The sequence below is a fragment of the Episyrphus balteatus genome, chromosome 2 (assembly GCF_945859705.1).
Source record: "Episyrphus balteatus chromosome 2, idEpiBalt1.1, whole genome shotgun sequence".
Taxonomy (NCBI): domain Eukaryota; kingdom Metazoa; phylum Arthropoda; class Insecta; order Diptera; family Syrphidae; genus Episyrphus; species Episyrphus balteatus.
Window position 1 is genome coordinate 95970450 of NC_079135.1, and position 25435 is coordinate 95995884.

At 29.8% G+C, this 25435-nt stretch overlaps 2 protein-coding genes across 4 annotated transcripts; both read right to left on the bottom strand.

Annotated features, from left to right (window-relative positions):
- Positions 1 to 4547: 4547 nt before the first annotated feature.
- Positions 4548 to 6001, bottom strand: LOC129912535 (uncharacterized). Of its 3 annotated transcripts, none has more exons than XM_055990823.1 (5): positions 5908 to 6001; positions 5461 to 5677; positions 5036 to 5388; positions 4791 to 4957; positions 4548 to 4673 (listed from the first exon to the last, which is right to left on the bottom strand). In XM_055990823.1, the coding sequence occupies exons 3-5, from the start codon at positions 5257 to 5259 to the stop codon at positions 4603 to 4605; spliced, it is 462 nt and encodes a 153-aa protein (XP_055846798.1). In that variant the 5' UTR covers positions 5260 to 5388; positions 5461 to 5677; positions 5908 to 6001; the 3' UTR covers positions 4548 to 4602. The 3 variants fall into 3 exon arrangements, with proteins under 3 accessions (XP_055846798.1, XP_055846799.1, XP_055846800.1); XM_055990824.1 differs by having other exon boundaries at positions 5873 to 5984; XM_055990825.1 differs by having other exon boundaries at positions 5841 to 5952.
- Positions 6002 to 9183: 3182 nt separating this feature from the next.
- Positions 9184 to 12384, bottom strand: LOC129910373 (nestin-like). Its single transcript, XM_055987727.1, has 3 exons — positions 11899 to 12384; positions 11668 to 11834; positions 9184 to 11605 (listed from the first exon to the last, which is right to left on the bottom strand). Exons 1-3 carry the CDS (start codon positions 12099 to 12101, stop codon positions 9276 to 9278), a joined length of 2700 nt encoding a protein of 899 aa, XP_055843702.1. The 5' UTR covers positions 12102 to 12384; the 3' UTR covers positions 9184 to 9275.
- Between the last annotated feature and the right edge of the window lie 13051 nt (positions 12385 to 25435).

Genomic DNA, 25435 nt, shown 5'->3' on the forward strand with positions numbered 1-25435 from the left:
TTAGGTCACGCACCACTATTGGGGGCAAATGATTAATGAACATTTGAAAAGTTGGGTACCTATTCTGATGAAAAGAAGTGTATATGGTTGATTTCATTCCACTGGAAGGCAAGTATTTTCTTTAATTTCAATAGTTTTTAATGCGAATTATGCTTTCAGCAACTCAAATAACTCGTATTTCATCTTCAGTTTTGTTTTCCAAAAACATACTCAAGAATCATCCATCAAAGTCTTCTTGACTATTCAGAGACATTACAGGATGTCTTACTATGAGACTTTAATACATTTTAGTATTAATAACAATACCAAGAATGTATTTTTTTGGGGATAGTACGATAACTAAGGCGGTGAAAACTAGTAACGGATTCTTGTAGAGGAGTTAAATACAAGCATTTTTTACTATGGGAGGGGGGTCTAAAAAATGACTCAAAATAAAAAAAATATATTGAAAAATGACTGCAACACCTTCAGTTATGAATGATCACAACAAAAACATTACTGTTAAAAAAAGAGCCAAGTTCTCCTATGTTGAAATTATGCTGGCACAAAAAGTACTGAGATGTAAAAGTGTACCAAGTTCTAAAGTTTGGGTTCAAATTCGTATCAATAAAATTTTGATTGTTCTATTGACAATTTTTCTTTTAATTACCGATTTTTAAAGTTATTTCAAAAATTGCCAAGTAAACAAACAAAATTTTATTGATACGAATTTGAACCCAAACTTTAGAACTTGGTACACTTTTACATCTCAGTACTTTTTGTGCCAGCATAATTTCAACATAGGAGAACTTGGCTCTTTTTTTAACAGTAATGTTTTTGTTGTGATTTCACTACTTTTTGCAAGGTATGGCTGTAGAATTGAAAATCTCTATATTTGATGAAAATTCAGTGAAAATGGGTGGTTGCCACGCCCCCTGGCTGAAATTCTCAAACTTTAAATTTTTTCCTTTGTATAAACTACCAGCTCTACCATTCTACCAAATTTCAAGATTCTACGATAATCAGAAGTGCTCTATAATATTTGATTAAAATTCAGCGGAAATGGGCGATTGCCACGCCCCCTGGGTGAAATTCTCAAATATTAAATGTTTTCCTTTGTATAAACTACCAGCTCTACCATTCTTACAAATTTCAAGATTCTAATCAGAAGTGCTCTATAATATTTGATGAAAATTCAGCGGAAATGGGCGATTGCCACGCCCCCTGGCTGAAATTATCAAATTTTAAATTTTTTCCCTTGTATGAATTACCATCTCTACCATTCTACCAAATTTCAAGATTCTACGATAATCAGAAGTGCTCTATAATATTTGATTAAAATTCAGTGGAAATGGGCGATTGCCACGCTCCCTGGGTGAAATTCTCAAATATTAAATGTTTTCCTTTGTATAAACTACCATCTATACCATTCTACCAAATTTCAAGATTCTACGATAATCAGAAGTGCTCTATAATATTTGATTAAAATTCAGCGGAAATGGGCGATTGCCACGCCCCCTGGGTGAAATTCTCAAATATTAAATGTTTTCCTTCACCCAGAGAAAAAACGCATAGTAATTTTTAATCCGTTCTACATTGAATCAATGGTGAAAAATATATTCATTAATTTTTTTAAAAAATCGTCCTGTGCTTAAGTTACAGTTTGTCACATCAATTTTTATAAGTGAGATGGCACAGTGGTAAAGCACAAGCTTGTCAACGCAGGTATAGCAGGTTCGATCCCCAGCGGATGCCAGTTTTACTTTTTTTATTTTTTTAATGTATGAACAACTTTTATTTAATGTGTGAACAACTTTGATTGAATGTGTGAACAACTTTGATTTGAAGTGTGCTACTTTGATTCAATCATTTTCCACTTTAGGCTAAAAATGTAGTGATTTTCCATTGATTCAAAGTGGTTTAGATTGATTTTACGTTGTTTTTTGGCTCAGTGTTTGTATAAACTACCAGCTCTACCATTCTTACAAATTTCAAGATTCTACGATAATCAGAAGTGCTCTATAATATTTGATGAAAATTCAGCGGAAATGGGCGATTGCCACGCCCCCTGGCTGAAATTATCAAATTTTAAATTTTTTCCCTTGTATGAATTACCATCTCTACCATTCTACCAAATTTCAAGATTCTACGATAATCAGAAGTGCTCTATAATATTTGATTAAAATTCAGCGGAAATGGGCGATTGCCACACCCCCTGGGTGAAATTCTCAAATATTAAATGTTTTCCTTTGTATAAACTACCAGCTCTACCATTCTTACAAATTTCAAGATTCTACGATAATCAGAAGTGCTCTATAATATTTGATGAAAATTCAGCGGAAATGGGCGATTGCCACGCTCCCTAGGTGAAATTCTCAAATATTAAATGTTTTCCTTTGTATAAACTACCATCTATACCATTCTACCAAATTTCAAGATTCTACGATAATCAGAAGTGCTCTATAATATTTGATTAAAATTCAGCGGAAATGGGCGATTGCCACGCCCCCTGGGTGAAATTCTCAAATATTAAATGTTTTCCTTTGTATAAACTACCAGCTCTACCATTCTTACAAATTTCAAGATTCTACGATAATCAGAAGTGCTCTATAATATTTGATGAAAATTCAGCGGAAATGGGCGATTGCCACGCTCCCTGGGTGAAATTCTCAAATATTAAATGTTTTCCTTTGTATAAACTACCAGCTCTACCATTCTACCAAATTTCAAGATTCTACGATAATCAGAAGAGCTCTATAATATTTGATGAAAATGGGCGATTGCCACGCCCCCTGGGTGAAATTCTCAAATATTAAATTTTTTCCTTTGTATAAACTACCAGTTCTACCATTCTACCAAATTTCAAGATTCTACGATAATCAGAAGTGCTCTATAATATTTGATGAAAATTCAGCGGAAATGGGCGATTGCCACGCCCCCTGGGTGAAATTCTCAAATATTAAATTTTTTCCTTTGTATAAACTACCAGCTCTACCATTCTACCAAATTTCAAGATTCTACGATAATCAGAAGTGCTCTATAATATTTGATGAAAATTCAGCGGAAATGGGCGGATGCCACGCCCCCTGAATTGAAAATCTCAAATTTTCGATTTTTTCCTTTGTATACACCACAAGTCCTATCACCGTGTAAATAATTTTGATGATCTGTCAGTGAGTCAGTGAGTCAGTGAATCAGTGAGTCAGTGAGTCAGTTACGGTTTTTGCGATTTTTGAAGCCCTATATCTCAGAAACTACTCATCGTAGGAGGCTGAAATTTTGTGAGGTGTTTGGTTTTGACCAGCTCAACAAATGTAGTGAGTTTGAAATTTCTAGCATCTTTGGTGTGGAAGTTAGAGGGGGGTCGAAAATGGCCTGAGTTGTTTCCTGTAAATAAGGGTGTAGTGCCAAAGTTGCTAGAGAACTTGGCTGGGCACTACCGTGCCCCTTGATACATTTTTCAAAATCCCGAATATTACACTTTATTTTAATTTTTAAATTAAGTTATTTTAAATCAATTTTAATCAATTTCAAAGTTAAAATTTGGGAAAAAAAAGTAAAGGTACAAGGTACTGTTTAAATAAAAAAAAAAAACTGTTGACATTGGCGCCTGCCAGATGACTTTACATACCCCAAGCAGAGCTGCAAAGTTGCGTGAGCGGTACAGAGGACCTAAAAAGTAAAGTTCAAATCCTGAGAACCCGCGAAGCGGGACAGGCAAAGTATACTTTATAGATTATAGATAATAAAAGCTATTGACATTGGCGAGCATGCCTGCCGAGGTATCTAGTGTTTTTCTTGGAGGTACACAAAGTTCTCAACTTACTCTATGTATAAAATATCAAAGACCTTTTTAATGATGGCAATGTAATGCCAAATTTATCGAAAACAGTTAAAAAATTAAAATCTAATAAAAAAGTAGTTTTCGTGTATTCGTGTATTCCAATTTTCTCAAAAACTATATGGCATAAAAACATATGGTGTTCAGTGGTTAATTGGGGCAGTTTACTTTATCAATCAATTTTGTGTTGAGGTCCACAGTCATAAGAAAAATAGTATTCAGTGCGTTTTGTATGCCTTTTCCACAATTTTTGACTTCGAATTCGATTATTTTAAAAACTATTGACTGAAAAAACATGATCTGAAATTTAAAATTAAGTGTAGAATTCTGGCTTTTGAAAAAGGTATCTTTTATAGTTGTATGTGTTGCCATTGCTTTTAAATATTTTTTTTTATCACTTTTAGTTTTTTTTTTTGAAAATTGCCCCTCCCTCTTAAACGAGGGTCTATAACCCCCCTCCTATAGTAAAAAATGCTTGTATTTGACTGGTCTACAAAATGCCGTTATTATTTTTCACCGCCTTAGTTATCGTACTCTTGCCATTTTTTTTTTATACTTTCTTTTTACTGATTTGAAAATATAAGCCAGAAAACTTTAACTTTTTTCCGAAGCCAATATGCTCAAAAGTAAGTTTTTTGCTAACTCACCATAGATGGTATTGGAGTCAATTGAACTGAAACAATTAAACAAAATAGAAGACAAATACTTTTTATTATATGATCTTTTTATTTCAATAATAGTTCAAGCCCAAAAATATTTAAGATTTTTTTGATAATAAGGTATTATAAATTTTTCAATTTTGGCACGTATGGAACATATGGAGGCAGCACTGGTGGTTTGGTGTCAAATTCTCCTAAACGAATAAAAAATATTACAAAATTAGTTTTTATGTTCAATTTCAAAACGAGTAAAAAGTTAAAACAAAAACTACAAAATGGATATGAGTTGGTTATTGTACAAATTAACATACTTCTTATGCGACGAAATCCATTTTCATCGGCAATATAATAAGTTGTTCGATATGTATTATCAGGAAGTAATTCTGAATGATATCCTTCATAGACTTGAATAATTTTACCATTAACCTCTTTGTTAGTTATCTTTTGGTATTGGGCAACACCATTGCTAAGCACAAATCTGCAACAAAAAAAAAAAATATTTCGGTAAGTTATTTTAAAATTAGAATAGGCTTTCATTTCAAATTAAGGCACTCACTTAAACTCGATTGTTCCATCTTCATAAACACGATAAAATCGATCTAATTGAGTTACTCCATCGCCAGATCTTGTTTTTATTAAATTTGATAACTCAGATTCAGATTTTGGTAAATTTGGATCTTTCAATCCAGGTATTAAATTGTTATCTCCGTTGACTGAAGCAGACTTAGCACTTGCTAATATACAAATTATTAAGACAAAACTTATTTTTAAAATCTCCATCTTGAAGAGTGGTCACTTTAAAACTCAATCCTTTCAACAAAATACATTGCGTTTTATATTGTAAAAGTTTATTCCTTTTTTGTTTCCTGGTTTTAAAGTGGAAACTCTGAATCTAGGTCATTTAAAATTCTATTTATAGAAATTTGAAAAAAAAAAATTAAAATGAGAATAATTTAAATTTGTATCAAAATTTAAAATTACCAGGTTATTATAAATTCTTTACGAGTTCATTTAGATATAATAATGATTCCATTTACATGTGTTGCCTTTTAAGATATTTTGGTTTTTCTTTGACCAGAAAAAATAAAATGCATGGCATGACTCTGCTCCATCAACTTGTTCTTCAAGTACATATATTATTTTTGTATTAATATTTTTCAGATTTTTGTCCTTTCCAGGCGGGAGGGGAAATAAATTTCTAAAATTGAAAAAAGTATAGAAATTAAACGGCAACGCTTGCAACACTTTTCAATTGCTCAAAATGTTTAAAAAATTATATTTTAAGCCCAAAGTTTTAAAACAAAAAAGAAATTTTTAAAAGTTTTTCTGGTTTTAGAAAAAGCTGTAGGTTAATTAAAAACTAATCACAGATGGTTGCAACAGAGTTACCAACAGAATAATCTAGAATAATTGCCAAAAGTTATTAACTTTTATTTTATTAACTAAATCATCGGAAGAGTTTATAATAGGGTAGTCAAAATCAGCAATGCTGATTCTTAAGAAAAAAAAATTTAAAAAAAAATGTCAAATTGTTTTTTTTTTTTTTTTGAAAATTTTCATTATTTTTAAAACGTATAAACTTTGCGAGAAATTTTTTTTTTTTTAATTTATTTCAAAGTTATAGACATTGTCTTAGAACAAGTTCTATATAGATTTTTTTTTTTGTATGTTTGTTCCAAAGTGATCAAACATCGCCTTTTTTTACTCGAAGAATGAGGATGAATACAAAACACACTTGGAACTGGAAAATAAATATTTTGAGGAAGTTTTATTGTTATCAGAGACTCATTTATTAATTTATTCTTAAGAACTTAAGATGAACAATTTCCACCATTAAGGATTAAGGATATTCCAATTTCTAAATGTACCTATTTTCTAATTTATCCTATTTTCGTGACCTTTTATCAATCAAAATTACCTATTTTCTCTTTTTTTTTTGTTTTAGTTTAAATTTAGTATCTATGACTTAGTTTTGCATTATATTTCCACACATTGTTTTTAATTTTGTTTCAAATCATTTTGGTTTAGTGAGTAATTTTATTGCTTTTATGAACATTTTTGTATACAGTCAGCATCATAGCCGGCGTTGAAAATAATAAAAAAATTTTAATGCTTTTTTTTATTCAAGAGACCATAAAACGGACAGTCACACGAAAACGCTGAGATTTGTGTTTGCTGGTATGCATCAGCGTGCAGTACATTCTTGATGGAGATGCAAAAAAAAAAAATGACTAAAAAAGTGTGTGATAGAATTATGATGGGAAGCAAAAAAAAATTGTATGATGTGCCAAATGCACATCGCATCGTCGTCGTCAGACCGGATGTCCCATAAATGTTAGAGCATTTTCAGGATGTGTGTTGAGAATCTGCGTTAAAATATGTACCCAAAGTATTGCACAAGATAAAGTTGAGAGGCATTTTTTAAACGACTTCCCTCTACACACACTCACACACAAAAAAGTGAATGAGTATGAAAAGTTTGTCTTCTAGTTTAACTCGCACAGAGCTCAGGGTGTTGAAATGAAAATTTCACGGAAAAGATTATTATTATTATTTTTTTTTTTTGTATTTTCTTCTTCTTCTTAAAGAACAAATGCAAAGTTGCAAATTTCTTTTGAACAATTCTACAGTAAAAATATGTAAATTTTTTCACACACATAGAAGTCGTTGCGAAAAGGATTCATACAATAGAGTTTTGAAGAATGGATGTATCCGAGCTTTTATAGAATATGCGAAGAAGAAAAAAAAAAAACAATTACCAGAGGAAAGTAGGACTACTTATGTGTACCTTCCTAATAAGAACAAAAAAATCAAAATCTTTAATTTTAAACTTCAAAAAGTTGGTGAATGTTTTTTTTTTTTCTTTTTTTGTTTAGCAGGAACTTTTTATCCTCGTTGTTCTTTTCCACTCTTCATACATACGACACATCATAATTTAGTTTAAAAATTAATTATAATACCAGTATTAGGATCAGTTACCTAAAGATAAAATTTCAATGACTTACCATCTTGTCTGACATAAGGTGTTAGATAATTGCATTCATATCAGCCACAACAAGTCAAAAGCTTGCATCAAAAATGAATCGTTTATTTCAGAAACGACATAAGTCCATGAGCATAAACTTTTCAGAAGCAACAAAAAACTGTTTTTTACTTAAAATTCCACAACACTTCAAATTTAGAGTATGCCGAGTTATAATCTAGCCTAAGATGCATTAAGAAACCTTTAAAATATATATTTTTAAGCCTTTAAAGTCGGTGGACTTATGTCGTTTCTGAAATAAACGAAATTTTTGTGGCAAAACTTTTGTTTTTATTTAGCTATAGTTTTTGAACCGTACTTTCGATTTTACTAAATTAAATAGCAGTAATTTTATAGATGTATAACTTAAAGGCTTGCGTGTCATGATGTTTGCCAAAATAAGTTAAAACTGGTAAAATGTCATATTATTCAAGAGTTAAAAATGCTACCACCACCAGAAATCTGGCTATAACTTTTGAATCCTGAGTACAATTTTAATGAATTTAATAGATATAGATAGAGTAATTCTTTACATTTTTATAGATATATAACAAAAGGGGGTGCGTGTCAAGATTGCTGCCAAAATAATTTAAAACTGGTAAAAAGTCATGTATTTAACAGTCAAAAATGTTGTCACCGGGTGAAAATTTTCCATATAAATATTTTGAACCCTTTTCTTTCAGTTTTCGTATTTTGGGGGGTCTGACATACTTAATTTTTTTTCAGAAGATGAATAACTATATATAAATGAGAAATTTCCAAAAAAAAATTTTTTGGAAAAAGTGGACTTATGCTGTTTCTGAAATAAACGATTCAAATGCAGTATTGAGAGGTCCTTAAGGCAATTGCTTAGGCTTTGTTTTAACTTGTTGCTTCTGAATTCCTTGGAAATGGTCCTTTTGGTCAAATCATTTTTTTTTTATAATCAACTTAATTTTATTTTTAAGATTTAATTGAATTATTTTTACAAACTTTTTGTGCACTGTATCTTTGGGTTCCCTATTTTACGGAAGCCCTGTTACAATGATACAGCTGAAACTGCAGTAGATACACCCCTTTTGGCAATATCCATCCATTCAGCATACCAACCTGGCCACTCTGGAAGTTTGAAGCTTCACTTTCTTCGGTTAAATCGTTCATTTTAAATACTCATAACTCGAAGCACATAATCAATGTGCATTCTAAGTGTTCGTACAAAGAGCGAATGTAGTTCAGTTTCTAAGTTCAAACATCATCTTTAACTTTGAAGAGAAAAAAATTCGAACTTGATAAGACATGAGTCTTACAAATGATTAGGTCATAATATCAACGAAATTTTGTACACACAAGATATTTTTAGCATACAATAAAAAATTTGTTTTAGATATTTTTAGCCTTAAAAAAAAAACTCAAAAAACTATGTTTGATTATTTTTCAAAATAATTTTTTAGTTTTAAAATAAGATGATACATATTTATTGCCAAAAAATAATAACTATGATCCAAAAAGGCTGAAAAATTCGGGTATTTTGTGACATTTAATGCACTTTTGACAATGTAAGGTTGTTTAAAATCGTTCCTGGAATATTCGAGATATTTGAGATTAAAGTTTAAAATAAAATAAAGAAAAACAACATCATTTATACATTTTTTATATTATAATACTTTAATGTTAAAAAAGTCTTTATTCAAATACTATGGCACTTTCTAGCTTACAAAACAACATCATTTCCATCTTAACTAATTTTACGAATAAAAAACAGGATGATAGATTATAGAATCATCTCCATGAAATCTTATGTCCACATCTCTAGGTGTAAAAGTTTGTGAAAAAAACCTGGTTCTTCTGTGGTTATTTCAGCGACCTTTCCTTTAGTATCATTTTCTTCACTAGATTCCTTGGGGTGTTCGGTACTTTTTTCACTTGAATCTTCTTCCGAACTTTGTGATGGTTGTTCTGTGGACTTAATATCATTCAATTCGGTAGTCGAAATAATTTCTGCTTCAGTTGTGGTACCTTCTTCAGAAACTGTTGTTGAAATATTGTCTTCTTCTTCCTTTGATTTAGGTTGTTCTGTGTTTATTTCAATTTTGTTTGTAGTGTTTGTAGTATTTTCTCCTTCTTCACTCTTTTTGGCAACAGTTGTTGAATTTTTCTCTGGAATTGGTAAATCGGTAGAAACATCAAGACTTCTAGACTGTTTAGAGTCCAATTCATCATTTGTTTTAATTGCTTCTAATGGAATTTCTGTACTTATCTCACTTTTGATTGTACTTGATTCACGATCTTCAGTATTCAAAAAAATTGGTAATTCAGTAGTTTTATCTTCATCATTCAACAATGCTTCAGTTGTTGTTTCTGAGACTTCATCAAGTTTTGTGCTTTCTTCTAAATCAGAAACAGTTGATACTTCAACGTCTATTTCTGAAATTTCTGTAGTGATTTCGTGATCTTCTTTGTTAATTGAAGCAGTCGATATGTCTTCATTTGAGTTGTTGTTCGAAACATCTTTAGAAATTTCTATTGGATACTTAGAAACATTTGATGTCTCACCGTCAGTCTTAATTTCGTTTATTTCTGGAATTTCTGTTCTAGATTCTTGATCTTCATTTGCTTGTTGTTCAGTCAATGGGTCTTGTTCAAGAGTCTTTCCTAAGTCTTCATCATTTTTATTAAAAACTGGTGAAATGTGTTCTGAAATAGCTCCAGTTTTATGTTCAAGATATCTTGATACATCATCTTCAGTCTTAATCTCATTGAATTCTGGTGTTTTTGCTTCAAATTCCTGACCTTCAATATTAAGAGAAGCCGATTGTTCAGTAGAAGTGACGACGTCTTCATTTAAAAGAGCTTCAGTTGTTGTTTCTGAAATTTCATCAATTGACACTTCTGTGCTAACTTCTAAGTTTGGAATAATATCACCAATTGGAACAATAGGTTCTCCATTTGTTATTTCTTTAATATCTTCTTCACCTTCAGATAATATTTCTGAGGAAGATGAAGAATGTAAGTTTCTTCCAATTGATTCTTCTTCTAATTTCGGTAGCTCAGAAGATATTTCAAGATTATCGGCTTCAGTGATTGCTTCAGTTGAAGATTGTTCTGTAATAGGCTCTGTTGTAACATCAATACTAGAAACAGGAAGTGTTGAAGATTCTACTTCATTGCTAACTTTTTCGGAACTGTTTTCAGAAATTGGTGAACTGGCTGGTAGATCTGAATTTAGTTGAACTGATAACTCTTCATCGTTTTTCTTCTCCAATATTTCTTCGTTATCTTCCTGCTTCAGAATTTCTGAATCAGTTGCAATATCAATACTAGAAGGTGGAAGTGTTGAAGATTCAACTTGATCATTTACTTTTTCGAAGCTGTCTTCAGAAATTGGAGAAATTGGTGAACTTTCTGAACTGGTCGGTAGGTCTGAATTTTGTTGAACTGATAATTCTTCATCGTTTTTCTTCTCCAATATTTCTTCATTATCTTCCTGTTTCAGAATTTCTGACTCAGTTGTTGAAATAGAGTCTTCTTTGACAATATCAGATCCTAGATTCAAATTGTTTAACTGCTCTTCTTCCAGATCTTTTTCAATTTCTATTAAATTTTCTTCAACGGTCTTTGTCCTACCTTGAATATCTTCAGTTACCGATGGAGGTATTTCTTCACCATTTTTCTCTTCCAATATTTCTCCTTGATGATTCAGAATTTCTTCATCGTTTTTCTTCTCCAATATTTCTTCTTCTTGCTGCAAAATTTCTTCACCATTTTTCTTCTCCAATGTGTCTTCTTCTTGCTGCAAAATTTCTTCACCATTTTTCTTCTCCAATATTTCATCTTCCTGATTTAGAATTTCTTCACCATTCTTCTGCTCTGATATATCTTCATTATCTTCTTGTTTTAGAATTTCTGACTCAGTAGTTGAAATGGTATCAGATCCTTGATTCAAATTTGTCAACTGATCTTCTTCGTGTTCCTTTTCAATTTCTACTAAATTACCTTCAATTGTTTTTGCCGTCGTTTGAACATCTTCATTAACCAATGGTGGTAGTTTATTTTCACTATCACTAAGTTTATTCAAGGCATATGGGCCTGAGCTAGGTAATTTCGGTGGATTGTTCTCAACTATCACTGGAATAAAAAAAATTTAAATAAAAATTGGAACATTGAAAAGATTGAAGATCAAAGCTTACCTGGTGAACTTCTGTATCCATTTTCATCAGCAGCATAATATCTAGTACCATAGCGACCATCTTTGTATTGCTCAGAAATATATCCTTCAAAAACTTGAATTTTATCTCCATCAACATATTTCGTGCTTATTCTTTGGTATTGAACGTGACCATTATTCAGGGCCATTCTATACAAAAAATAGAAGTTTTTGTAACAAAAATTCTTCACTAATACTTTTTTTGAAAACTCACTTAAATTCGACTGTCCCGTTTTTGTAAGTCCTGTGGAAACGTTCCATTTCTTCAACTTTTTTTACTGGAATAGGATTTGGATAGACCACATTTCTATCACCTTCAATTGTCTGTGGAGGTCCGAAAAATTCTGTAACTGGTGCTGCTTGTGAACCAAGCAAAACCGTTAAGATTAAGGCTACAAAGACTGTTACTGATCCCATTGTTTTCTGATTCGATGTTAAACTTTAACTGATTTCTTGGATAAATCTTCTTCAGATATTTATACTTTTTTCGTTCAGCTTACAAAACACCAAAAAAAACTTAAAACACGTAATAAAAGTTTATAATTAGTTACAACGAATTTATAAATACACTTTTTATTTTCCTCCAAAACAAGTGACTAAGAAATAAGAGGACTCGGCAGTTAACAAAATCTTTCACTTCACTTTTTATTCGATACCTTTTAGTTGAACTATTTTGTCAAGACTAATAACAAATAGTTCATGTTCAACATTCTTATAGGAGAATTTTTTTCTTTTCAAAACGTCATAAGTATTCAAATTAATATCTGGGGAATCTCTCAAAAAAATGGAACTTACTCGTAACTTAATAAGATTTCTATGAATTTTTGCGGGGCTTTTCCAGTTTTTGTACTATTTTTCTTCAATGAATGAATAAAATATGATTCAGTATTTTCTGCGTCATCATTTTTCTGCTAACTTGGCTAATATTGGTTGGATTTCATGAATTTTTGGAAGAGGTTTAGTAAAGGAAAAAAAAAAACCTTCAAGGTGCTAAACTGTGACGTAACAAATTCACATAATATTTTCAAACTTGTTGTATTTGTTTACTGTATTGATGATCATGTTAACCAGTCATTTATTGTTCAATGACCCATGGGGTTTTGGTTGTCAATGAAAGAAAAAAAAAACTTGAAGACTCATGATGCCAAGACTGGTTTAAGCGTCATTTTATTTAACTGACTAATTTCCGAAAAAAAATGTAAAGTAATTTTTTTTTTTTTATTTCCCTTTTTTTTAAAGGTTTCGGTTTTTAGTGATAAATTAAATGAATCAATATTCACAGCAAATTTCAATCTGATTTAAATCACAAAATTATTATGATGACTGTGATTTGTGAATTAGCTTGAAAAAATATAATTTTATTTATTGATCCAATTTAAATAAATTAATTATTCAGTGAGCGAGAGTAATTTTCTATATAAAATGCAAATAAACTAACAACTAACAGCGGCGTAGAGGCTTATTAGAGATAGATAGATATTTTTATTTCGTTATAATATTTTCAAAAAGGTCTGTGACCGCGCATTTTACAATTCAGAGATTTGATATAATTAATCTTACAACTGAAATATTATTTAAGAAAAGAAACAAACAAATTTATATAATTAAGGATATATCGAAGGAAAATACGAAAAAAAAACCTTCATTCAAAAGTAATAAAAAAAAAAAAAAAAAAAAGAATTAATTAAATTAAGTTTAATAAATAAATTTAATTCAAAGAACAATTTAGAAAACAAAAGTAAATATTTACAAAGGTGTGATAATGTTCAAATAAATAAAGTAACAGAAAAAAAAAACAAAATAGCAAAAAAAAAAAAAAAAAAACAACAATAAATAAATAAATAACATAAAGTAAATAAATAACATATAACATTATAACATATAAAAATTAGAACAAGAATAAATAAATAGTTTATAAACGTATAAGTAAACAGATTAATAAATAGGTAGATAAATAAATAAATTAAATAAATAAATACAAAAAATAATAAATAAATAGATAAAAACATAAGTACATAAATAAATAAATAAGTAAATAAATAAATAAATAAATAAATAAATAAATAAATAAATAAATAAATAATAAATAAATAAATAAATAAATGAATAAATAAATAAATAAATAAATAAGTAAATGTATTAATAATTTAATAAACAAATGAATAAACAATAATTAATAAACAAAGTGAATAAATTAATAAGTACACATTTTAACAAGTTTATGAATAAATATACATAAATATCACATTAATGAATAAAAAAAAACAGTAAGTTAAAGCATTCGTAATAAATATTTTTAAATTAGTATCACAGATTACATATTAAGCCGTCTTATAATATAATTTTCGGAGATATCACAGCTGTTATTAAAATTTGATGTTAGTTTAAGAATTCTTTCAAAAATCGATTCAACATCCGCCTTTTTGTGGAGATCTAAGGTTGAAGTATGCCAAGGTAGATTGAGCATCATTTTTAAGATTTTATTTTGAGATACTTGCAACTTTTTTATATGGCATAAAGCTGCTTTGCCCCATATTGGACATCCATAAAGTAAAATTGCTTGAAAAACAACTTTGTGAATGATTATTTTATTTTCTACGCTGAGTAAAGATTTACGATTTATGAAGGGGTAAAGCATCTTAATTGCAATATTTATTTTCTTCAACGTGCTTTGTATATGTTGGTTGAAAGTAAGCTTTGTGTCAAGATGAACTCCAAGATACTTTACGGATTGTTCCCACTTTATCACGTTACCATTAATTTGAAGCTGACTGTTGGGGAGATAGCAAGCTTTTCTTTTTCGTGTAAAAAAGATGGCTTGCATTTTCCCAACATTCAGCTTGATTTTCCATCTGTTGTAATAAATTTCTAGTTTTTTAATCGCATTTTTTAGATTCGTCTCAATGTTGAGAGCGAATTCATGTGACGCAAAAACTGCAGTGTCATCAGCAAGAATTGCTGCTTCACATTGCGGTAGATAAGGAAAATCTGAAGTATATAGGTTGTAAAGGATTGGACCAAGGACCGAGCCTTGTGGAACGCCATAATCAAAACAGAACAAACTAGAAACACCACAATTGACATGTACTTGAAAACATCTATTGGATAAGAAACTTTGAACGATTTTACACAGATATAAAGGAAATTCAAATTTTATCATTTTATGTATTATTCCATTGTGCCAGACAGAATCAAAAGCCTTTTCGATATCAATCAATACCATTCCTGTTGACTCGCCTATCATACGATGTTCTAGAACGTGATTGCAAATTCTTTTAACCTGATGCGATGTGCTATGAGAGCTTCTAAAGCCAAATTGTATATCAGGGAAAATTTTCTTATCCAACACAATTTTAAGAACTTGTTTTTTAACTACTTTTTCGTAAACTTTACTAATGTTACTTAACAAACTTATTGGCCTATAACTTTCAGCTGCATCTGGAGGTTTCCCAGCTTTAAGCACAGGAACAACCATTGCTTTTTTCCAACACTGAGGAAAATATTGATGTTTTAAACATGCATTTATCAAAAATGTTAAAAACTTGATTCCCACATTTGGTAAATTTTTTAAATAGGCATTTTTAATGTTATCTAAACCACCTGTTTTTCGGGTTTTAAGGCTGTTTAACACATTTTTAATGTTTTCTTCCGCTACAAAAGCATTAAGGGGTGTCACTTCGTTTGAGGATTCGAATTCTTCAATCGAATCTCTTACAAGTTCATTTGTTTCGAGATCACCCAAATGAAGAGAAACAAGATGATTTTTTGAAAAATTATCTCCAAGTAAATTAGCCTTCTCTAAATCGGTTAAATATGTCTTTGTTGAATCCTTCAAAAATGGTATTTTTCGGTTTTTGTTTTTTACTATTTTAATAATATTCCAGAAGGGCTTAGCGTTTTTATCAAGTGCACTCAATTTTGTGTTCCACTCTTCATTACGATTTTTATGTATTTCTTCTGTAATTATTTTGTTAAAATAAGAAACCATTGATCGAGAAAACGGCTGGCGATACTTCTGCCAATTTTTTCGATGAATGTTTCTTATTTTAATGAGTTCTATAATATGGACTGGGAGTTTCTTGCATGTAACTTTTTTTTCTTTTTTAGGAACGCTTGCAATAGCTGAAGAGAAAATTGTTTCAGTAAAGTTTTGAACAATGGTCTCAACATCCTCCTTACAAGACACCCTTTCAAGATCTGTAGGACTATTTTTAAGATTCATTTTTACTTTTGATTTGTATGATTTCCAATTAGCATATTTCATGTCAAGGAAATATTGCACTTTTCTTTCTCCCAACCAAGAGAGTTCACAAAAAACAGGGTTATGGTCTGAAGTTAGAGCACTAAACGAGACAGGTTCTGTTATTAAGTAAGGGACATTTGACACAAAAAGATCAAGCACAGAAGGACAACCACGAGAACTAGCAGGATAATATGTTGGACAAGGAGGATAAAAAATATTTAGAGGTAATGTCAATTGAAGATCGGCTAATATATTGCCCCATGCATTCGCTCTTGCACATCCCCAATCTCTATGGCGGCAATTAAGATCGCCACCTAATAAAAATTCACCATTCATTGTAACTAACTTTTTGAGATCTTGTTTAAACCATTTTCTTTTTATATCCGAGGAAGACCCACCAGGAAAATAAACTGAAAAAATTTGTACTGTCTTTTGGTTTCTTAAATTAATCTCAATCCCTATATTTTCCACTATTCGTGTTGTTATCATAGGTAAAAGCGAATGTTGAATCGATTTTCTAATAAGAATTGCAACTCCCCCACCTCTTTGACCTATTCTATCTATTCGATAGCATTTGAAATCAGACGTTGAGAGTTGTATATCTAAAGTGAGCCAGGTTTCGGTAACTAAAGCTACGTCAACTTTGTAGTTACTCAAAAAATTTAAAAATTCAATAAATTTATTACGTATGCCTTTTGCATTCCAAGTTACTATTTTTATTTTTGTATCTGACATTTTACTTATTATTAGAGTATAAGAACTTAGTGGCTAAATGCGCGATCACATTAAATTGCTCTATTTTTGTTTTACAAACAGATAAATTAGATACCATTTCCATACACAAGGCATTAAGCTCTTCCATAGTGAAGAGCGTTGAATTGTTGTTGTTTACATTGCTGAAGTTGTTAGAATTGGATGTAGAAGGTCCATGAGAGTCATTTTCCCATACCTTCATAGCTGCTGATGCTCTTTGTGGCTGAGAGCTTGCATTTGGGAAGCTTTTGCTCGAAGCATTGACTTGTCGTCGAACATGTGGTTGCCGAAGCGAAGGAAAATCATGCACAGAAGCTAAAGAAACCGGTTTTTCATATACCTGCTGATGCTGAGCAGAGACATGTGCTTCTGCAGCGATAAGAGTTCTTGGTTGGTGGGGATGAGCTTTTCTTGCAGATGATCTTTCTTTGATTTCTAAATATCTAGTTCTACTAGTGCATGTTATGTCAGTAGCTTTATGATTGCCATTGCAGTTGGCACATTTATTCGTTGACGCATTATTGCATTCGGATGTTTTGTGAGGCCCAGCACAGATAGCACAATATGTTTTTATGTGACAATTTCTCTCACCATGGCCAAACATTTGGCAATTAAAACATTGTGTCACCTTACCTTTTATTTTTCTTTGGAAGTTCCAATTGACTTGAGTGTGAAAAATAGAACGATAATTTTTTTTAAGTTCATTTAATTTAATCGAACCATTTTCAAAGGAGACAAGATAAAAGTAATCAATGAATTGTTCATATTTTTTTTCAATTTTTTTTATGTCAACACATTTTAAGCCAAGAGAAACAAGTTCAGCTTTTAGATCATTAGTATTGATATCATCAAGACCATATAAAATAACTTTGAAGGCTTTCGCACTTTTAAGGTCATGAGAAAAATATTGGCAATTGTCTTCATTTAATTTATTTAGTACAATTTTAAAGGATTCCATACAGTCACAAATAATTTTTATTCCGATTGTTAATTTTTTGATGGAGTAGTTAGATACTTTAAGGTTTTTCATGAGACTATGCACATATTCAGTGGATTTTTGTAGCACTTTTATAGGTGGCACATAAACTTTTTTCACAATTGTGGATTCATTTTCTTCATCCATATCTGAATTATCAGTATCTGGATGGCATTGAAGGGGTGTAAATTTATTAAAGTACATATTTTTGATAGGACCACTACTAGTTGGAAACATGGTGGAACGAAGTTTTTTATCCGAGGACAAATAATTGTCCTCGGTTTTTGGCGATCTACCGCGTTTGGGAATGTTTTTTGTTAACTTGAACTTGGGATTAAGATATGAACACGTCATACGTAGTCGAAAGCTCGGGGTAAACTGGGTAGAGGCTTATTAAATAGGTGAAAACCAGAGATAAACGTTGAGATAAATATTGTATATCATTAACACAAAACTGTTTGAGGGGGCAGATATAGATCAAAGTTTGGATTAAAATAGTCGGTTTTTTTTCACACCTACTTGTATGGAATTAAATAATGAATGAATCGATTTTTACTATAGCTATGGAACCTGTTTAAAAATGGAATTTCAATAAAAGATTTACGTGTGAGATTTAATAATACGAAATTATTGTCGATTTAAAAAAGCAGAATGGAATAAAACAAAATTAAATGACAAAAAGATCAAAAGCGCTGAAGAGCTGAAGTTATGTTTTTTTAAGTTTCAATAAACAATTGGTCAAGAAGATACATAAAAATAATTTTTGCTGATTGTCGGAGACACGACCGTCGAGTTACTCATAAGCTTGTGAGGTAAGAAATTAAAATTAATTAAAATTTAAATAAAATGCCAAATAAAATATAAGTTGTTACTGAAAACGAAAAAAAAAAATAATTGCAACTTTTAATATGAGAGAAGTTCTTATGTGACAAATGACAACCCTATTTCTGTATAAAACAATGCAAAATATTTAATGTAGGTACACATTTTGCATTCTCAAAAACGGCTCTAACGATTCTGATAAAAGTTTGCAAACGTAATATTCAAAGCGATTGCAATAAAACTGCATTTTTATTTTTTTCTAAAAAAGTCAAATAAAACAATTTTTTTTTTAATTTATCAAAATTTTGCCCTAAATGTCGGCTCTTCCCCAATATCAATTTTTTTACTTGCGATATAGACAATGCCAAAAAAGTGGGTCGCGGAAGTCCGTCTGTTTGTCTGTCTGTCAGTCTGTCTGTCTGTATAAGGAGCTACAGCCTAAACGGATGGACCGATTAATGTCAAATTTGGTATGTAGCGTTATTTGGCGACTCTCCAGAGGGGTTTTTGGAATTAATTTTTTTGGACCAAAAATAACGATACTTATCATATACCGATTTTAGTTAGTTTTAAGCTAAAGTCTATCTTCTAATGAAAAAATTTTTGTTTGAAAATCATTATTAACGGTACCTTGCATAGAACCGTTTTTTTTTTTAAATCCGATTATCTCCGAAACTGCTTATTCGATTTCAACTAAGCTTTTTGTGAAGAAGAATTTATATAATTTAAATATAAACCAAAAATAAAATTTAAACAAAATTAATTTTTTGGATTTAAAAAAAAATTTTGAAAATTTGTTTTTGAAAAATCAAATTTTCGTAACGGGACATTTAATTTTTTTGAAATTTTGGTTTTAGATGTTGATTAGTGATTTCTACAAAATGGCATACCAATTTTATTTTAAAACTTTTATTCCAAAAAAATATTTATAAAAAGTTAGTTTTTAAAAAACGGTTCTAACGATTTTCAAAATTTTTTTTTTCTTAAAATGCATGTTAATATATCAATCAAAACTGCATATTTGTTTTGGAGGGCAATTTGATTTCAGATTTTATTTTATTTTTTTAAAGAAGGAATTTTATTTTATTTTTTTTCCAAATTTCTATATAAAAAAAAAGTCTTAAAAATTTAAGCAACTTTAACTCTAAGAGCAAGTTCGTGCGACCCATTCGTGCATTTTATTTAATTTATATAGTGCCCCCTCTTAAAATCTACAAGTAAACTAACATAAAAGTGCTTTGAACTGCAAGAGCAAGTACATGCGACCCAGTCGTGAATTTTATTTTTAATGCAAAATATTTTTATTTGAAATAAATATTTTTTTAATGCAAATATTATATTGCAATTAAAATAAAAATTTTTTTAAATGCAAATTTTTTTCAGTCGCATTAAATATTTTTTTATTGCATTTTTTTTTTATTTGCAATATATTTTTTTTTCATTTTGTAATGCATTTTTTTAACATCCTATTTTTTCAAAAATTATGATTTTTTAAATAGACCAAGAAAAGTAGGTACTAGATTATTGTATGCAACTGAGACTTTTGACAAATCGAAACAAAATTATATAAAAATTATATCTTGATAACCTTAATCCATGGGATTGATTGGCTCTGAAAAAAATATAGTTATATATATTATTATTTAAAACTGAGCCATACAATAATACTCTTGTCACAATAACCTTTTTCGTTGGAATGGATTGATATGATAACACATATTATATTACAAAATATTGTTCAACCCAATGAATATGAAAAATATTGATTACCATTTTTTTCTAATAAACTCGATGTGTAACAAACCGTGATGCATCACTTGTAATTATTTTAAATCCTATATGAATTGAATTAAAAATTAATATGATTTCAGTTAAAAAATGCGATATCAAAATTTTCTTGAATGTGGGTTAACGTAATTATTAATAATAACCGCCATAGGCATTGCTTCAGTTTAATTTTTAACCCATTTTGTTTTTTTTAGTCTTCTTCAAATTTCTAAAACTAGTTTACTCGCGATATAGTTATATACTATATATTTTTTTTGTACACGAAATTTTCTTTCAACTTTTTCTATACATATAATATGTTTCGATTTTGAACTTTTCTTATAAGGACACACTTTGAAAAAAATCCTTGAGGTATAAAAGCTCCTGATAAAATTAGAAATGTCACACCTGTAACATTGTTCTTTTTTTGTATATTGTTTTGTGTCTCGTTGTGGAAAGAATTGGCAAACTGAAGATCATCATTCTGATAATACATATATTTGAAAACAATTAACATGTTTACAAAATGAAACATTTTCTAATTTATAGAAATTTAATTTTCTGTTCGAAAATCACAGGCTCTTAGTCCATCACACCCGTAACGTATGTTAAGTAGATATGGAAAATAAAATGAGCACATAAAAAATTTTTTTTTTAACATTAAATCATTGAGACATCCATAAATCCTGAACAATTTATAAAATTATGCTTTAAATTAAAGTGTCACGCCCGAAGAAATGGAAACACTAAGTATGCATTGATTACAAAAATGGGGAAAATCCCTTTCACAGATATGTGGACAGAAAGATCATGCACAAGCTTTAATAAGCTTTAAAAAATGACTACCTAAATAATAATTAAAACTCCTTCTTAATTTGTCAAAAAAAGAAATAAATTACTTTAAAACTTAAAACACTCGTTTGTTGGTTATTAAAAAAAATCAAAAATCATAGTCGTTAATCAAATTTATTGAACAGAACACACAACAGAACCAAATGGGTAGTTAAGTGCCATCAAATACCAAAGCTTAATAGGTCGTAAGAGATTATTGATGGGCAGATAAATTTTCGATTTGTTATCGAGAAATTAATTCGATTTTAATTACCTACTCGATTTAATTATACATAATTTAAACAAGTATAGTAGATTTTGCCTGCTAGCTAATGAATGGATATTTCGATATCTTCAAATAATGAAGCCACACAATTTTCAAATCATATTTGTATTTTAAATTCAAAACACTTTTGCGAATTTGAAATTGCCCAAAAGGTTATTTTTTTGTTTATTTAAAAACAAACAAGAAAAAATACAAAAAATAATAATAAAAAAAAAAAAAAGAAAACTTGGGCAAAAAGATTAAAAAAAAAATTGATAAGAATTTCCTTTCGGACGCAAAACTTTTATAATCACTTACATTTTGCCATTTGAATTTTTCAACAACATTTATGTAGGTTGAAATATAAATTCCAACAAAAAAGATACCAAACGCAAAAAAAAGGATATTTTCTCATTAAATAGAAAGGCAACAGACAAAAATCTTATTAAACATTCATTAAACTTTTTTTTTGCCTGCTTTTTCGTTGTTGTTGTTGTTGTTGTACTTGGTGTTGTTGGCTTTTGTATAAATGGTAATATACAAAGTCCTAGGGTCAATGAATTCCAAGCGGATAAAGTTAAAAAATTGCTTCTGGGCTAGTAGTAAAGTTTTATTTTTGATTGGGAAGAAGGGGACCTACGTTACATACCTTGTTTCGAAAGTTCTTTTTTTTTAAAAGAAAACAAGAGGATGATTATAAGGGAACATCATTTACATCATTTTTTTTTGTTTTTTTTCTTACTGAAATTTGTTAGGCAGCATAAATTAGTTAGAAAATTAGAAACATCACACAAAGAAAGGAAAAGACTCATTATTTGAAGGATTTATTTTCTAATCATTTGAAAATATTTTCTTCGAGGGTTCTTTTTATTTATTTTTTCTATATTTATTATGCAGTGTGAATACTGTATCACTTCTATAATAACCCACGGTATTTTTGTTTTGGATTTACAAGAAGAAATTATTTTTTTATAATGGATTTGGGATTGAAGGTTTTACTTCAATTTTGGAAAAGTTGGACAGTTTTGTAATTATTTGAATGGCAGTTTTTTGATTGATTTTCAAAAGTTTGAACTTTTAGATTTTTTTTTTGTTGATATATTTTTTGCAAAATTGAATGCTTAATACATTACTTACCTACTTTTTCAATATGTTTAATTTTCATCTTTTTGATGAATTAATAAATTAAAAAGTATTGGAAAAAGTTTTAATGTTAAATATCTCCGAAAGATAATTATAAAATTATTTATTTAAAAAAAAAAAATAAAATTAATATTAACAAAATTGAATACCTATTGAAGGAATATTTTGTATTAAATTATTAGTTTTCAACGGTATATAGACATAATTTGGCGGAGTTAAAACTAGAACTACATTAAAGAGGTGTGGATATTTTTGTTAAGCAAGTGCTATGAAAATATGAAAAAATAAAATTAGCAGAATTTTGAAAAGAAAAATTAAAAAAAAACAGAATTTTGAAAGTCAGAATAGAAAAAATCAGTATTTTGAAAAACAGAATTCTCGTAAAAAAAATTATGTGTGCAATTCACACGTGGTAGAAGTGAAACCTTAAAAAATCATTTTTCTTGCAAAAAAAAAAAATAGAAAAAATCTACCTATTTTTATTCTATCACCTTCAAATCCATGTTTTTTATATGTCAACCTGTATATCATCTGAAAGCTTATTGTCTAAGCTCAAAATATATATATCAATCAGGTCTATGAGACATCTACAAAAAGAGCTAGAATTGTTTGAACTCGATCAATTTCCATCAAAAAAAGCGAAAAAACACGTATTTTTGTCTTCTCACGCTATTAAATGCATTTTTTCCCTAACAACCCATAAAAAATTTTATACCATGTGAAAGCTTTTAAAGTCAACCATGTCGAATTTCCAGACTGAGATTACGGTACTTCCTACACTGGTAGCTGGTCATCGCCAACAGATCTCCACAGGTGTTTTGAGGTATGTTTAAATTTTTTCAATTTAAGATTGTGTAACTTGTAGAAAACGTACCGTTATGTGTGATACATCAAATAAAAGGTTATTTTATCAGCATGCGTATTAAAGTTAAATCAAATTTGTATGTGCACTAGATCAAAAGATATAACGTGTGTTGGAAAAGAACATCTTTTTACCGTTATCTCCGAATTTTGAATATGAAATTAATTGAAATTTTGTACAATTATAACTTATTTAATTACCTATCAACAGTATAGATTTCATTCATCTATCTTTTAAAACAAAAAAGTTATAACAAGTTGAAGTCGTGTCGTGTTTTCGTTTCATCTTGTTTCAAATCACTACGATACTAAAGAAGTTTTCACTTCAAAAAAACAGGATTTTTAAGTCAGAATTTTGACCCGCTCCCGTTGCTGAGATATCGAAATCAAAGACAAAACTATCATTTTTCGTTCGGAAGGTAATTTCTCAACGTGAAGTCGTCAAAGAAAAGTTCTTCAAAACAAGAAATTGGAGCTGATACTATCCACTTCATTTCCATATGATTGGTTTTTTTTTCCAGTTCAATAGAACTAAAAAAAAACAACAAAATTTCGAAATATTTTAAAGGCATTGATTTAACATTTAATACTGTGTGATGAAAATCACTTTAAAAAATCTAAGAGAAGTTTCAGATTGTTTTTGCCCCACGTGGCAGGGCCCCAAAAGAAATTAATCAATAATGAAAATTTTTATAAAAAAAAAAAAAAAACAAAACCAACTTCATTAGATCGAAAGCACTAGCTTTCGAATACGAAAAAAATTATCAAAAATTGGTTCACCCAGTGTAAAGTTATGAGATAACAAACATAAGAAAAAAAAAAATACAGATGAATTGATAAATTCTACCTTTTTAGGAAGTTAGTTAAAAAAATATATCTCAACAACCCAATCTCAAGGAAACATCTATGAATAAAGCTTAGAGAGCCCTTTCTTTTGATGTCTCACTCGATGGATTTGCAGGAAATTTTTTAAAATGTATTTTTCTTTGTCAAGGTGATTTTTTTGCGAAAATAAAAAAAAAAAAATAATTTTTTACTTGCATTTCTAAGCCTGTTGATTATGAACTCGAATATCATAAAACATGTTTGGTTTTAAATATCTCAGGAACCAGACCTCCAAGAATCTTTTGATTTTCAGTTATGAATAGAGCTCGGAAATATCTTTCTTTTGATGAATTTTTATTAATTTCTTTAAAATGCATTTTTTTCAGCAAGGACCAAAGAGTTTAACCTTAATTTTTTTTTTTCTCCAAAATAAAAAAACGCCTTACATATCGAAGTCTTCAGTCTGTCTGAGCATCCTCAACAGAAAGTAAAGTATCAAGGGGCACGGTAGTGCCCAGCCAAGTTCTCTAGCAACTTTGGCACTACACCCTTATTTACAGGAAACAACTCAGGCCATTTTCGACCCCCCTCTAACTTCCACACCAAAGATACTAGAAATTTCAAACTCGCTTCATTTGTTAAGCTAGTCAAAACAAAACCCCTCACAAAATGTAAGCTTGCTACGATGAGTAGTTTCTGAGATATAGGGCTTCGAAAATCTCAAAAACCGTAACTGACTGACTGACTGACTGACTGATTCACTCACTGACAGATCATCAAAATTATGGAGAACTTCCCGTTATCGTAGAAACTTGAAATTTTACACGGTGATAGGACTTGTGGTGTATACAAAGGAAAAAATCGAAAATTTGAGATTTTCAATTCAAGGGGCGTGGCATCCGCCCATTTCCGCTGAATTTTCATCAAATATTATAGAGCACTTCTGATTATCTTAGAATCTTGAAATTTGGTAGAATGGTAGAGTTGGTAGTTTATACAAAGGAAAAAATTTTAAATTTGAGAATTTCAGTCAGGGGGCGTGGCAACCGCCCATTTCCGCTGAATTTTCATCAAATATTATAGAGCACTTCTGATTATCTTAGAATCTTGAAATTTGGTAGAATGGTAGAGTTGGTAGTTTATACAAAGGAAAAAATTTAAAATTTGAGAATTTCAGTCAGGGGGCGTGGCAACCGCCCATTTTCACTGAATTTTCATCAAATATAGAGATTTTCAATTCTACAGCCTTACCTTGCAAAAAGTAG